The following is a 17,280-nucleotide window of genomic DNA, read 5'->3' on the forward strand; positions in this document are numbered from 1 at the left end:
CCTACAGTTGCCATCAACTTAGCCATCCATCTAGTATTTCATATGTCGCAGTTGAGATGAGCCATTGGAGGCCATACACTCTCGCTCGCTCTACTGTCTACACTGTTAGAAGATATGGAGGTAATTATTAGAACCACTGGAGGTTCAAGGTGTGCGCCAAGGAGACAAGAGGATTAGAGAAGTGTTGATTAAGTGGAAGAATTTATGCAAGTATGTGGCGATGTGGGAAGCCTATAGCACTATCCATAGGTAGTTTCCTTCTTTCACATTGATGGCACGGTGAATTTTTTGGAGAGGAGTCTTGAGAGCATGAAATCTTCCAATATCCCTCCTTCCTTGATGTGGTTGACCCTAGCCTAAGCGATTTGATTAGAAGCTTTCTAACTATGCCATATTGCTTTTGTTGGAGGAAAGAGGGGTCATTCATGAACTTGCTTAGAGCCAAAATCTTTATGTAGTGCCTTAGTTTGTATTATTTTTCTTGGACTTTATGTTGATGCTGCACATGAAGTCAACTCCTCAAAGCATAAACTATTTAATTGCAAATTGAAGCCTCTTCTATATATGAGCCTCAACAGAGTTATAGCTAGTAGTAATCTGAGAATTTGTCCAAACAAATTTAAGGTGTGGAATGTAATATCTCGATCTTACTGAGATGGAAGACGGAGAGGCTGATTGTAATATCCCGATCTTGCCTAAACAGAAGATGAAGAGGTTGATGAAACCACGTTGCTATCATTGCTTGGCGCCGTGACAGCGAAATGGAGGAAGACGAAGAGGTTAAATGAGTAGAAAAAATAATGTGTATCGTAGGTGTGATGCTTTTAGAGAAAAATATTTGTCAAAATAGTTATAAAATTTTATTAAATAAAAAAATTGAAATTTTATTGGCTCTTTTAGAAATAGATAATTAGTAGACAAAAATTTAATCAACTGTCAGGTCGTCTGTTCTCGCCTCCGAGCTGGGTTTTGACATAGAAGTCCATCTTTATGATAACCCTTTTGCTTTGCTAGAATGTTAGATGCCTCAAAACAATTATTGATTGCACTTATTTCATTATGCAAATGTCTATCTATATCAAAGTTTCTTGTTAATTTTATAAAGGCTGTGATGTTTCAGTTGGTGAAAAAAAAAATTATTTTAGTTTTCATTCCTAGTAGACATTAGCATCTCTTCTCCTTGCTCATGAGCTATTTCATTCAGCTCCAAAAAGTTATTGCGTTTCATGTGGATCAAAGTGGTCATGCTTAAGGGCATCGTTATAAATTTTACATCTTAAAAACAATCAAGATGAAAGAATTCCCTGGAAAATTCATCATCTGAATGACTTGATGCATTGCCAAGCCCTTTTCTCCATCCAAGTTAATTATGACATAGTGGGTTATTTTCAAAGAAGTAAATGGTTAAGACATGGATATACTCTCTCTGCCTAAGCTTTGAAGTGCTTCTCATAATATCTTGACAACATGCAAAATGATGACAAATTTTATACCTTTGATAAGTTTTTTATAAGGATCACTCTTCTCATATTTACTAATGGCCTCATCTTCTCCGAGTCTTGAGTGTAAACTAAGAGGTATGCACGATGGTCTCGACTGCACCTACATGATTATTGAGCTAAAGGAGAGCCATAAAAAAGTGTGATATCTATCTCTACAAGAATATGTCATCCAACATTTGATACAGAAATAATGATAATAAGGTTATTTTTACTCTTGGGCTTTAATACCAATTTGCATGTACTTGAATCTTCCATCCAACAACATACCACCATGAACGCCATCCCTTTTGATAGCATTATCTTTTGTTTGCGAGAATAGTTGTAGTGGAAAGGCGTGCTAGAGTTGCCATGTTTGGGAAGGATGCTTAGGTTGTTTATGCTTGAATCAGATGCCAAGAGTTGTGATTGCAAATGATTGGTGTGATTGTTGCAGTCAATGAAGAAACCTGGAAGTTGCGACATCATGGGGAAGCAACAAAACTGTAGAGGAAGGTGATTCTCTGCAAATTAATGTAGATGCAGTGGATTTGACGGCCTCTATTTTGTAGGTAAATCATAAGGGTATCTGATGTATTTGGAATGTAGTGAAATTTTACTTGGCATTACTTTTTCTTCTCACAACTAAATTCATTTATCTTTTATCTTAACACTCATTTGGCCTCATACCAATCAACTCTTTTAAACAAACAGCTTGTTCACACCAAAGTGGGTAATTTAATTGCACCACAGCCGTTTTCCTTCCCTAAAATTGCTCATGCTTGGACCTTATTTACCGCATGAATGCAAGCCATCACATGTATGAATGTTCTTTATGGCTCTAAAACCTTTGAAGCATGCACACAATAGCTCATGGTATGTGCTTCCAATGATTTCAGTAGGATTAGAGAACTAATAGTTTATGGTAAGTTCATTTTAGGGCAGCACTCATATTAATTAGGCTTAATATTTGATGCATTCATGTTTTTAGTCTATTTTGTTTTAATGTATTTTGAACAATATATAGTTGTGTTTTATGTTTTTATTAGCTATCCAATGATCATGGTAGGAAAGAGCTTGGGCATGGAAAGCCTTGTGTTTTCTTGCATTTGGTTCCTTCTTGTCCATGGGTTTCTTGCTGTTCTCGGTTTGAAGATGTTTGCTGCTCACGGGTTAGGCCTTGGCTTCTTGGTGTTGAGCTCAAAATCTGGATTATACTTGGTGTTAGCTCATTAATGTTTGAGCTGAAGTTTAACTCAATAATTGGTGGAATAAATGCACTTCTTAGCTCATTAAATCAAAAAGGTTGTCACGACCCGGCCTGGATGCTCGATCTAACGAGGCGGGTACTTAAAGTCGGATGATAAAATTCATTAAACATTTTACTACTTCTTCATTTATACTGAATAGCCACTAAAACACAATATTTACCTGTTGTCATTTGCACGCCGCCTTCTGTAGACAAATTCTTCTCTTTCAGCCATTTTTTTTCTTAGGAACTTACCTGAAACATTTAAATTCATATTTTGAGTTTACTAAGTAAACTCAATGTATAATCATTTACAATTACAATAAAATTTATTTCTTTTGTAAGTCTATTCATTTACTAAGTAGCATACTTTTCTTTACATTCATTTTATTTTATACGGTCTATTATGCACATTATAAAATTTTCATTTACATACTTAAAAGAGTTACTTTAATATACATTCCCTTTCTCATTTAATTGTACATGAATATCGTCTCAATGTATCAAAGGTACATACATTTCCATTTTCATTTCTTTTTCCTTTTCCATTTTTATTTCTCGTGCACAGGTAGGTTGCTTCCTCAACCAGTACCATACGTGAGTGACTCCTGTACTTTTCACGTATATCCTTTTCCTTTTTCATTTATTTTTCATCCCTTCATGTATAATGCGTTCATATGTATATATACTTTTTATTTGCATGTATGAATCATATACATATGTATGATTGTTTTCTAAACTTTATTTTATATTTTTTTGACATACTCATTTCTACATACTCTTTTTTGTTACATATTTGTTTTCGTGCATATCGTTTCTTATTTCAAATAATTATTTCCAACGGTAAAAGAAATTATAAGTCTAAACAATTAAATATCTACTTCTTTCAAAATGAAAATAAAGAATGAAATAAAGGAAATTTAAACTTTTATAAATACCCACTTTAGTTCTTCTTCCAATAATCGTGCAGTTTGGAAGTCGTTAACTGTTCACAAGAATAGAACAAATTTATTAATGTTAAATCTCAATTTGAATAATTCAACAAGTATTGAATTTCTTTCATACCTCATAACAAATTTTCTTTCTTATTGAAAACTTTCTTCTTTCTCCCTCAGATCTCCTCTCCTTGCTTCCAAATGTCTTCCTTATTATCAAATTAAATGTTTACACTAATTAGAGAAAATATTAGGAACAATTTATAAAAGATTTGGGAAAACAAACTTTTTCCCAATTTCCTCCCAATTTGTTCTTCTCTTCCACTGTCGTTTCTCTCAAACCTTTACTTATATAGCAATAGGAACGAAAAGGAGTTGTTTAATCTTACCCTCTAACGTGATCGTTTGCTAAAAATGGCATAAGAAAATCTCCCCAAGCTTTCGCGTGAAATGTCGGTCGTCCGCCCCCCCTCCACTTCCTGTTTCGCGAAACAGCCAGTACCGACCCCTTTTTGGGGTCACGGCTATTAAAAGATGGGTTGGCCGGTTCGGTTGAACCGGCCACTCATTCGGTTCATTACAAAGGTATACTTCTATATAAGCTCATTATTGTGGAGTGGACTTATGTCTCTTCCCTTCCCCTTGTCTTTTCGATTTCTGTTGGCTGTTGCTGTTCCCGTGGTCAGTCCCTCTCGGTTTTACCCCCTCTGGTTGTTTTCCCGTGATGTGCTGCCCTGTTTCCTGTGCTGGCTCTTCGGGTCCCTTGCTGGCTGGGCTTCCCATGACTTATGGCTAGGTTTCCCGTGCTTCTTTATCCCTGTTTTCTGTGCAGTTTTGTGGGATGTTGTGATATCTTTTGGTCTTTTCATTTCCCTAAATTTGTTTGGATTTGGTTGGAGGTGCTATGGCTGTTTAGCTTCTTTCCTTTGCCTATAAAATAGAGATGTTTTGGGATAGAAAAGGTTGTTGAAAATATGAGTAAAAACTCTACAAAAACCTGAGGGTTTCTTCTTGGAAAAGCTTTAGAGCTTGTTCCACCCCCCTTTCCTCCTCTCTAATTCATCTTGGCTTCTAACCTCTTCTTCTCTATGCAAGTTCCACTCCCCCTGTTTCCTTCTTCTTGAGCTTTAGAAGTTGTTTGTTGGCTGAAATTTGGAGACATTTGCCGGAGGAGTTTGGTAGGACGTTGGAACCTTTTGCAGTGGTGGACCCTCCGTTTGCAAGCCTAAGCACAATTTTATTATATTTTCCTACTCTCGTTGCATGTGAGGAAACCGCTACTCGGTTGTTCTGAGGATAGCATTTTTATGATTTTATTTTGTTTCGTTTGATTTGACTTTTGTTTCTTCGAATGTTTGTTTGGTTGTTTGCAAGCTATAGTGAATCGAGTTTGGTTAATATTTTGTCCTGGTGTTCTCCAACTTGTCTTTTCTCTCTAGTTTGCTTGCATCAATATTGGGTTATAAGATTTTATATAAGGGATGAAATTGGTAACTCATTCCTATGTTCTTTTGCATTCTAAAGAACTTGAGGTACAAGAGTTTAGAAACGTGGAAGTCCTCTATAGTTGTTTTTTGCTCTGAGAGTTGGTGAATATAAGAGCTTAGGCATCAGGAACAGTTACTCTTTCCTTGTATTAAAAAAAAAAAAACCTGGTAAAGGCATATCACTATCCATACTTGCTGTTGAGGTACTTGAGAAATTTTAGCACCATTTAAATACTGGACTTATGATTGCAAATAGATGCTTTTCAGTGTTATTCTTGATTTCAATCTATTTTCAGTTCTTTTTATGTATCATCATAATATTTTTCATGTTATGTGAATAAGTAAAATTCCGTTGGTTAAAGGTACATACTTATGTTCTCTTTTTCAGGCTTGCAGAAAAGATAATCCTTGAATCACTTGAGACTTTCGGAATCATTGTTGGGTATTTATTTTTAAATTTTTTATTGACCTAGTGAAAAATTGTTAAGCAAATTGAACTCATGTCTTCAGCCTTTTTCTAGTGATATTGATGAAATGGTGGCAGAAAGGTTAGGTGCTATTTTCCTGCCTCATGGTCTTGGACACTTGCTTGGAATCGACACTCATGATCCTGGTGGCTATACTAAGGTGCTTGATTTTGCTCTTGTATTTCAGTATTCTTTAATTCCAGATAACGGTTATGTCTAACAATCATTTATTATCATATTACCCTTTCACTTTTGCTGCTTTAACTTTTGACAAGCTTTGCTGATGCTTCTTGCAGGGAATGGAAAGGCCCAAAGAGCCTGGACTGAGTTCTTTAAGAACAATCAGGGAACTGAAGGAGGGAATGGTTAGTGAATTTTTTCATTATTGTCAATCGTAAGCCTTTAATATGAGATTCGTTAACTTAAATGATAACCAGGAACTTTAATTTAGGATTTGTGATGTGTCTGAAGCTCCTTGAATATACTTCATATTCCATTATCGTAAAATAGTCTCAGCAATATCTAGCATATCTGTGATGTTCAGACTCCCAATATTTGACTGTGCCGATTATTTCATTCTTGCAAAACAGAATTTCATCAATATCAAGCACATCTAAAATCGTCAGGCTTTGAAATGAATTTTTTTTTAAAGAAAAACAGATGAGGAACTCCATATCAAAGGTTTGAGATGTTAGGGAGTTAATGTAGGTATTTTAATTGATTTTAGATAGCATTGAGGAGTCATGATTAAGATTTTAAAATAAATAAGAACACAATAAAACACAACTTTAAAAAGTATTATATTAAAAAAATATTTATTTACTTATATGTAAAATAAAAATCAAAATATGATTTAGCAGTCATATAAATTTCTTTTATGTATATATTATTGATATTTTTTAAAGGAGAAGTATGGTGAGAGAAGATTTGATATTTTAGTTAGAACTATAGGAGATAGTGGACGAACTTAAGAGTTGAGTTAAAGAAAACAAAACTGTGACCTATTTTGAAGGGAAGCTTGTTATCTTCATTACAAATCCAAATTTTAACCTATGAAATCCCAATTAATGAGTTGTGTGTATAATTCTCTTTTAGTTTGGTAACACAAACAAATCCTTACAGCTCTAAAATACCAAATAAATTAAAATAAAACAGCAAATAATAAAATTACAATTATCACAATTTGAAGGTAACAAGTAATTAGATAGTAATTACCAAGTATCTTTAGAGTTTTTTTTTTATACGAAAGTTTTAAAAGTTATATTGAACATCCAAATATAACATTTGATGGGTAAGAAAAGTAGCATTTACATAATTTAATCTACAACATCATGCCTTTATCCCATTATGTGGGGTCGGTCATATGAATCTTTTTTTTTTTTTTTCATTATGTCCTATTAATAGTTACCTAAAATAAAGATCATTTCTAATTCTTTTTATTCAAGTCTTTTTAGGTCAACCTCTACCTTTCTTAATATAAAACGGATCTAATTTAGATACTCTCCTACCAGGGTCATTGGATGGCCAACATTTTATATGACTAAACAATCTTAGACTACTCTCTCTAATCTTATATGCCATTGGAGCTACTCCAACTTTTTCATGTATATGCTTGTTTCACATTCTGTCTCTAAGTATATAGCCACTCATCACCAAAGCATCCTCATATTTGCAACACTAAATTTTATGCTTTTCTTTTAATGTAACATTTACATAATTTAAACTCTCAAATAAAAAATTTTATATTGATCAACATGCAATGTTAAAACTACTTTACTATAATAGGTGATGTTATGATTATAGATTATAATAAGAGAAAAAAGATTTAATTATACTAGTTATGCTGATGGTAGTCATGATATTAATAAATTATGAAATTTAGTTTGTAACATTAAAATTATTTGTGAAATTTATATAATTTTCTTTTGTATAACTCATATTAGATTGCATGATGATTTTTAGTTTAAAAATCCAAATGATTGGTCTCAATTTTCGCATACATCAAGGGCATATCTATATCTATACTATTATTATAAAAGTGGCTTGTGATTCTTCCCAAATGAAATCACAGCCTTCCCTTTTATTTTATCTAATATATGATGATTTTGATCATAACTGTACATCTAATAGAAGCCTGCCATATATTATTATTTTTATAATTAGCTATTAGTGTATAGTGAAAGTGCTATGGTGCACGCGGGTGGAGAGGGGGGGGGGGGGGGGGGGGGGGGGGGGGGGGGAGTTAATTGGTTTTTATATATTTTTTATATCAAATCAGAGTGATATGCAAAAGCTATAAAAAAAATTTCAAAGTAAAAAAAATATGAACAAATATTTTTGTTTTTCAAACTTTCAGAAAAATATTTTGTTTTTAACTTTTAACTAAAATTTTAATGAGAATATCCTCAACCAAAACTTTTTCAAAGATTAACCAAGTAACCAAAGTGAAGGAAAGTAATTACAAGAAAGTAAAAAAAACACAAACTTGATTTTCATAGTGGTTCGGTCGAATCAACCTATGTCAACTCCCCAAAGGTCATCCTCTTACACTAACTTACGCTTCTTTAGCACGCCGCAAAGTGAAGAAACACTTCTTCCTCACTAGGTATAGAATGACCTTTACACACTCTTTTGAACATGATGAATCTCTTTTATTTCGCCTCCTAGACTGGTGAAGATACTACTCCCTCATTTTGCTCCTTGCACAGCGGAAATGTTAAACCCTCATTCTGCTTCTCGTACAATGAAGATGTTATCGTCTCCTTTAGCTCCTTATTACGACGCAGATGACGTCCCTCCTTCAGCACCTCGCTACGGCTGAGATGTCTTCTCCAAGTGCTCCACAATCATAACATGGAGGACCCAAGGTGTAGGCTGGTCGAAACAATCGTGTGACTCCCTCACACCCCTTGACACCCTCAAGCAAAACGCTCCCTCAACCTCACCTCATCTCTCTCCCAAGTGGCTTTGACACCCTCTTACAAGCAAGAAGACTAGCTCTCTATCCGGAAAAATGTCCTTCGTTAATCAAACAATGACCCTCAATGCTAATGTTTGTAGAAGATCATCTAGAGCCATAGCTAGGTATTTGTCTCTAACATACATCATAGTTGGTTACCAACTCCTCTACATCCTTCTGCATGCCCACCCAATAAAGCTCCCCTGCTAGTCTATGATATATCTTATGGACTCCTGAATGTCCCCAAATAGATGTGACATGAAACTCTTGCAATAACTGAGGGATGTGTGGCGATGTCCTTAGAAGCCAAACTGTCCCTAGTATAATAGCTTCTAATCCATCAAAGAGTAACCAGGATGGTTGTCTTTGTCTGGTAGTAAGTCTCATATGATCTTACTCAGCTTTTCATCCTACTTGTTCTCACTTTATGCGGGGACAATGTTGGGATGCTGCCAAAATTTTCAACAAAACCCATGACTCGGAAAATTTCAAAAAGATTAAAATTCACCTAAAGTTCTAAGTCAACAAAAATAAAACATACGACACCCTAGGCTCCCGGCACTGAAAATTAAAAATATAAGAAATACAAATAATTGTGAAATACAACTTGCAGTGAACTTGTAAGGGAATTAGTCGTTCTCCAATAGGTTTGAATCAAGCCTCTTCCTTCATGCTTTTGACTTGCACACACTTAAGTTCCTGACCAAAGCTTCTTACAGAAATGGAATGTGAATGAATGAGCTAGGTCTCCCCTCCTATTTATAAAATTGAATTCGTATTATTCGTGGGCCTCGCCAACTTAGGATCCCCTTGCTAAAGGACAGGGAAGTTATACCTGTAGGCCCCGCCAGCCTAGGATCCTCTTGCTAAAAGACAAAGAAGGTACGCCTGCGGGCCCCACCATCTTAGAATCCTAAGATGCCATTTCGAGGCTTTATCCTTGGATTCCTATTAGAGTATTCACCAGCTGGTGAAATACGAGCGTAAATACATCTGAATACGGTTGGTAATTATCTTAAAAATGGGGGTAAAAGTAAAAATAAAAGTAAAAAAATTTTACCTTTCCTACAAAATGTGTTTATGTTAATTGTAAATACATAAGTATCCCTGCACATCCCCGATAATTATTCTGAGCAAATGCTTCATAATAAAGTGGGAATCGTCCGTCACTTTTACAAGTCACAGGTGCTTTAAATAGCGTGTACGCCAGCTATTAAAGTTAGTCGACTTGTACATCCCATGAACATGTGCCTTAAAAAATAAACATAAGCACACTCTTATGCGTTACGGATTGTACGACCCCTAATTAAAGTATGCACATCACGCAAAATTGCTGAAAAAGTGTGTCGCCTATGAGCAGAAGAATTTGATAGGTGACATGTGATGAACTCAAACATACAAGGTATAACAAGCAATAAATATAAATGTTTGCAGGGTTGTAGGAGATCCGTCATGTATGCAAAATGTCATCTACGCACACAATCTTATATGAGTACAACGGATGTGCGCACTTACGATCTGTTGAGGAAGACTCGTCATACACCCAATATATTAACCACAAGCAAAATATTAAATGACTACAACGAATGCAAATCCATATGAGCTATCGTAGAAAATTCTTTGTATAACAGTGTGTCGACCATAAACAAAGTGTAGAATAATATAACAAATACAAATTCCTGTGACTGGCGCTAGAAGATTTATATGTAAAGCAACTCAACCATAAACAAGGGTGTCTTATCTATGGTGGATATAATTATCTACAAGCATTAGCAGGAGATTCGTTAGTGCACTAAATTCCACCTGCAGAAAGCAAGCAGTGCACGACAGTCTATCTGTATAAAACGGGCAAATACAAAAGGGCTACGACAAATACGACTTCCTATGAGCCGCTATAGAAGACTCGTCAAATGTCCAAAATTTTTCCTCGCACGTGCACTGTAGTTTGTATACATATAAGTACACAAAAAGGGGCAAATATAATCATACACCCGCATGGACCCTGACGAGCGTGTTGTAGGATCACACGTGGCGTCTAGGGATGCTGCGTGGGTCAATAAGTGAATTCAAGTTCGAATCCGATCCTTCTAAGCGGATCAATAGAAGTCGACAAGGTTTAAACCATCAAACAAATATACGGTTGCGGCGACCTATATATTTGTCTTAATACATTCATATTAGGCCTTCAAGACCTATAATAATGAGAATTCACTAATAAAGGCACAAAGCCAGCAACGAACTCGATCCTTTGTTGACAGTTTAAGCAGAGTTGACAATGTTCAATCCACAAATGAAAGTGACCCAAAATACCCCGATGATGATCGTGTTAAACAAAAATCTCAACCGGAAGAGTTAATTTCAAATACTTCAAAATGCTTTCAAACTTTCACAAAATTCAGATATTTTCAAGTGACCTCAAAGTCACCACGATGATGGCCGTATTGATTGCAAATCTAAATCGGAGGGGTTAATTCCAAATTTTCAATAATGCCACCCAAAGTCCAAATTCCAAAAAAATTAATAAAAAATCTCAAATATTTAAAATTGAAATTAAATCATCAAACAATCAAAACAAAATCCACCCACCCTTCGCAATAGTTTGTCAAGGTGGACAAATTCGAAAATAACTTTAGCTCACATAGAGCTTAATGCATGGTCGAAAATATCACTAGGATCCATTCTCAAACAATCTCTTCTCAATAAGGGCGTAGTACATGTCTACTAGCCGGCAGTTTTACCTCCAAATGACACTGCAGGATAAACGGTTATGACCCGGAGCCCTCTAAACCAAGTGATTTTGCCGCCAAATGGCACCACGAAATACCGGTTATGGCCAAAGCTAATACGTTCCTTAGTAGCATCAAATTCTTGAGATATGAATCAATATGATATGATCGATAGGGCACGAAACTCTCTGTTAGCTAAGGTGGATTCAAATTTGTTCCCTTAGACAAACATCCAACCCAGGTCTACAAGATACTCTTGGACGAAGCAACACATGGCTGCCGACAAGGATCCTTCTGTCATGTTGGGTCAACTACGTCCTCTGACCAAGTAGACTAGGGACCACGATTGCCCGGGACGACGGAACCATGAGATCTTGATCGGGTCTATTATCCATTCCCCCCACCATCCGCTTTAAGTGCAGGATGGTGAAATTTTTCAAATTTTAAATATCAAATCTTTCAAATCTTGAACTTCCAAATCCCAAACCCATTGCTGCTACTATATGCCAGATAACACGTATTTTCTACGTATCTGATTGACGACTAGCCTTAATCAAAAGTTCTCTCTTGTTATCGGGAAGGGTAATTAACTATAGGGGTTTGCGCCTATAGGAAACCAGAACTGAAATCATAAAGTCCTTACAAAATGAGGGCAAAATCTCTGGGTAGTGTCTTATCTACAAACCCATTTGCCTTCCAAAATTTACCCTGGAACTTAATCCGTTAAAACTCCCCTGTAGAATAAAAGCAAATCAAGTGGAGGCCGAGGCCGAATTCGGAGCCCACAATAAGCTATGGACCTTTGACTCTGCATAAGGACTGCCACCAACCATAGCTTGATGCATCACTCTCCACTAGAAATAACTAGTTGAAATCTAGTAGTGCTAACATAGAGACACTCGTTATGGCTTTCTTCAACTGCTCAAATGTCTAGGTGGTTGCCTCCCTCCAGTTGAAACTATCCTTCTTTAGTTTCTTTATCAATGGCCATGCTATAGAGCCATATCCCCTCACAAACTTCCTGTAGTATCCTGTGAGTCCCAAGATCTGCAGCTTCTCTTGATTTGGACACATGTCCCAAATACTTCACCCTCCGTTGTGCAAAGGATCACTTGTTCAAATTCGCATACAACTGATATTCCTTTAATGTCACTAACACGACTCTCATGTGCTCCACATGCTCTACTTGGTCGGCTATACATCAAGATGTCATCGAAATTTTATTCAAATTTGCGGAGGTAGGGTTGTAATACCTTGTTCATTAGCGATTGAAAAGTAGCTGGAGCATTGGTCAGCCCAAAAAGCATCACTAAAAACTCGTAGTGGCTTTAATGAGTTCTGCAAGCTGTCTTGTGGATGTCTACAGGCCGCATTCTGATATAATGTTATCATGATTTCAAATTAATCTTGGAGAATATTACCGCTTCATAAAACTCATATAGCAACTCATCAATGATTGGTATATGAAACTTATCCAACACCGTTTCTTATTCAGAGCTCAGTAGTCTACACAAAATCTCCAACTAACGTCCTTCTTCACTAGCAACACAGGGCAAGAGAAAATGTTGGCACTGGGACGAATGATCTGGGCCTCCAACACCTCTTTCATTAGCCTCCCAATTTCATCCTTCTGAATCTTTGAGTACCGGTCGAACCAAACACTAATAGGGGATACCCCCTTCTCTCAGGTTAATGGCATGGAGGTAGGCCTTGAGGCAGTTAGAATACCTCACTGAATTGTTGCAGGAGTGGTTGGACTATCTATGAAATCTCCTATTCTTTCTCCGTTCCTTCCCCTCCCTTAAGGCTCTAGAGCTCCACCAATAGTTCCATCCATGTTCCTTGGATTGCCCTTACCAAGATCCTAAGAGAAACCCTAGTTTTATATAAACTAGGATATTCCTTGATCATCACCTTCCTCCCTCCATAAATTGCATGGTCAATGCCTTCCAGTCCACCTTAGTCTCTCTCAGGGTTTGCAACTACTTTGACGCCGGAGCGTCACATACATGTATTCTGTTTAGATTGTTTTGTTCTTCTTCCTATAGCCTGCTCTGTTTTGGTTTTTAGTTCTTTTATTCCTGTAGCCTACTCTGTCTCGGTCTGTTGGCCATGTATATATATATTAGTCTTTTACTGGAATAAAGCAGAGAAGATTGTTTTGCTAATTATCCTGTGTTTGGGATTTGTTTTTCTGTATCTTGGATCCTTTTTGATTCAGGTGGTGAACTATTCCCTTCCTTACGTCTGAGTAAGGAAACGACAGCCAGCTTCGCCAGTAATTGGAATACTTCTGTGTCTTTTGGACTCGGAGGTGATAATCCCACTTCTGGCTACGCAAGGTAGTATCGTGTTCTTGTGATCTTGTTCGACTGGCGGGGTCATACTTCATGCTCAAAATGACATCTGTGCTCCCTAACTCCAATGGAAGAAAATCCTCAGCTATCTATATATCTTGGAGTTTCAGCACTAACCTCATGCAAAAACCTCTACTCTTTTCCACCTTCCCCATCCCTATCATGACTCCAAAGCTCCCTGTGTCCGTCAACTTAAGGGTCTGAGGTTGAGCAACCAAGGATATTTTTTCAGAGAGAGAGCTTTAGAAAAGAAGAGGGAGCCTTCTTGCTTGTATGAAGGTGTCCAAGCCGCTTGGGAGAGAGAGGAGTTGAGGTTGAGGGAGCATTCCTTGAGAATGTCAAGGGGTGCAAGGGAGCCACACGATTGTTTCGATCAGCCTACACCTTGGGTCCTCCATGTTGGGATGGTAGAGCTCTTGGGGAAGAGTTCTACAAAAAGTCTTTGGGCAAAAAAACTTACTAGCCAAGGAGACTAGAGGACAACATTTTTGCCGTAGTGGGGAGCTGAAGGAGGGATGACATCTACACCGTGGCAAAAAAACTTACTAGCCAAGGAGATAGCAACATCTTCATCATGCGAGGAGCAGGAGGGTTTAACATTTCCACTGTGCGAGGAATAAAATGAGGGAGCGGCATCTTCACCGAGCCGGGAGGCGAAAGGACCAACTATGTTGTTATTTTGGTAGCTTGCCATTTATTTTCTGTTGTAGTTTTCTTTATGAGTTTCCTAGCAGGGTCTAGGGTTTGTGGGAAAGCTGATCTATCTCTTGAATAGTAGATTAATTGTATCTTGCATTGTTTTTGAATGAGAAGTCAGAAAACAGTCATTATCTTTGCGTTCCTATGATTTTTTTTTTCTCTTTTATTTGCTGGTTTTACTTCCAAGATGCATCATGATGCAGTTGAGGATTATTCAATTGTTTATGGATTTTATTATGATTTTAATTATTCCTGATCTCATCGGAAACTCATTCCAGCTTAATCTAAAACTTTTGTTAATGTTCCAAAGAGTTTAGAAAAAAATATATATTTGTGGATGACAAAAGTTCAAGAATCATATTAAGTCCAACCACTCCAGTCTCTATTGCCCCACCACCAACTCCACCAATCCCAATACCTTCCCCTCTGTATGAACCTGTGCATGATGATGAATTATTTTATGCTTGAAGGTGGGCTTGAACAAGAGATGTTGCTGGAAAATTGTTACTGTAGTTGGAGCTTCGGTTCACTATTGTTTCTCCGCAATTTTCTATTGTTATTGTCATCTACTTTATCAGGTTAATATTATCTTTCTACAATTGTCTCCATCAAATTGGTATACGCACTGCCATATTGATTTGTTTTCATGGACAAGAAAGTATTAGAATTTCTAAACAACTGATCAAATATGGCCTTATGAAGGGAATGGACATTTGTAGCCTCAAGATTCTACTTTTTTTAACTAATAAATATATAAAGGATGTTCATGAAGTAGTTCCCCCAGCATCTTTATCAGGCTTCCCAGCAAAAAGTCTTCTACATAACACTTCAGAAACAGTATTATTGGGCCCAAGGGAATTAATGCTGAAAAGAAATTAAGTTTTGGTTATTTTAGGATTTATGCCAATTATTTCATTTAAGTTAGTATTTTTGAATTTATGATAATTGAAATTAGTATTAATTATCCTTTTTGATAATATGATGATTGAATTTTGATAATATTATGATTGAATTTTGAATTATTTAAAATTTGAGTTCAAAATTCTTGATATTATCTCTATAACTCTATTTTATAAATAGAGATTTTGTACTTGTACTTTGCATAAATTTATTAATGAATTAAAATTTTATTTTCCTCTCACATCCTCTCTTCTGTCTATCTACCGTTGGACTTTGGGTTCTCTATTCGATCTGTTTTTCCGCTTTGCATCAGATATGCTCATGCTTGGCATGTGTCATTTATAGACTCTTTGTGCTCATTATCTTTTTATGCTCGAACAATAAAAGCATATTAATTTTGTGAATTTCGTACAAACATTGAACTGTTGCCTGTCCTTCAGGTGATAACTGTGGAGCCAGGGTGCTATTTCATTGATGCTCTTCTAAATCCTGCTTTGGAGCATCCAAATTTGTCGAAATTCCTTAAAAAGGAAGAACTAGATAGATTCAAGAACTTTGGTGGTGTTCGAATTGAGAGTGATGTGGTAAGTCCCTAATATTTTTTAGTTGAGGTGAAAGGTTTATAATGCAATTGTATCTTTAGGTGCTATATTCTTACACAGCTTTATGCAGGATGCTTCATGAATTTATGCGTAAAAGAAAATCTGAGAAATTGATGCAGTATTGAAAATATTAATGTAGCTTAATATTTTCTTAAACTGCAACGTATGATGAAATTTTCTAAAGCCTGTATGAATGATTCTGCCGATGCAATGCAAATCCAGTTTGTGATAGAGCATCTGTTGTTCTTTTATTACCCATCGTTGTTTAGCTTGGTTGGTGGGCGAGTACGGTTGGAAACCCTCAAACCCATACTCGATTCCTCTCGAGCTGCAGCGTCTCTTAAGTGGGACCCAATCAAGTGCGAGTCAGGAGGTTTCAGGGGTGGGTGCCTCTTCTAGATCAGTCGATGATTAGTCACGCCGCCAAGCGTCCTTCCGGGAGTGGCAGCGGGTGGATACCCAATTCAAAAAATAAAATAAAATGAAATAAAATAATTTAAGTTATCAATAAACCGATGCAAGTATGTTAGGGCTTCAAAAATTCTTGGCCTATATGCAAGGTGTTTTTTTGTCATTGTTTGCATAAGAGTAATAAACTATTTTTTTAGTTCACAAAATCTTAAAATATCTTTTTAAGATCAAATTATTCGGAGTTTTGTACAAGTTTTATCACTTTTAATGATTTTATTGTCACATTATTAGTTTTTTGACTGTTTGGTTTCTTTAATCTCGTAGGTTGTTACATCCAATGGCAGCAGGAATCTTACAAATGTGCCCCGTCAAACATGGGAAATTGAAGCTGTGATGGCCGGCGAACCATGGCCTCTGAAGCAGAAACAGCTACCAAATGGCCTTGCTTAGCACAATTACAAAGCCCCGGTCACTCGATCCCGATGATGTCTCACCTTCCATATCATATTTATCCTTTCATCTATCATCTTTATCCATGATCAGTTTTCATTATCATGCAAATACGATTATTAGATGACAGACTCCAAATAACTTAGAACTTTATTAATATCTGTGTATTAGATATGCTAAATTATTGTGTTAGGCTACATTATGATTTTATAAAGCTGTTTTTCTTATTGTTTATAGTACTCACAAAGCCTTAGTTTTAGTACATTAAATAGATGTGCTTAACTTGTTCATCCATATGAAGAGCAACAATGCCTAAGTGTTTCTTAGCAACAAAGAAGTTAGATATCTAACTCAAAAATAGTTAAGCCTCATTTGGCGGAAAAATGAGTTTTGGTGAGAAACGAAAGTTTCAAAATTGCCTTTTATCAATGGAGAAGCAAAAATAAAAAGCTTTGCAAATCGGTACGATAATGAAGGTTTGAAAAACATAGTTGTGTAAAAGGTATACATCCAACCAACATCTGACATAACGTTTCAGAACGAATACGTCACTAATTACG

The 17,280-nt window shown here is 36.3% G+C and overlaps 1 protein-coding gene across 1 annotated transcript in view; it reads left to right on the forward strand.

Moving 5' to 3' along the window:
• LOC110096835 (xaa-Pro dipeptidase) overlaps positions 1-16,959 on the forward strand; it is a 123,816-nt gene extending 106,857 nt beyond the window's left edge. The window contains exons 12-16 of the mRNA XM_020822960.2: positions 5,538-5,591; positions 5,671-5,776; positions 5,913-5,981; positions 15,698-15,841; positions 16,595-16,959. Coding sequence (XP_020678619.1) covers positions 5,538-5,591; positions 5,671-5,776; positions 5,913-5,981; positions 15,698-15,841; positions 16,595-16,720 — 499 coding nt within the window. The 3' untranslated portion in view covers positions 16,721-16,959. The remainder of the gene's footprint in view (positions 1-5,537; positions 5,592-5,670; positions 5,777-5,912; positions 5,982-15,697; positions 15,842-16,594) is intronic.
• The last annotated feature ends 321 nt before the right edge of the window (positions 16,960-17,280 follow it).

This window comes from Dendrobium catenatum, unplaced genomic scaffold, assembly GCF_001605985.2.
Source record: "Dendrobium catenatum unplaced genomic scaffold, ASM160598v2 fragScaff_scaffold_1676, whole genome shotgun sequence".
In the NCBI taxonomy this organism is placed as follows: Eukaryota; Viridiplantae; Streptophyta; class Magnoliopsida; order Asparagales; family Orchidaceae; genus Dendrobium; species Dendrobium catenatum.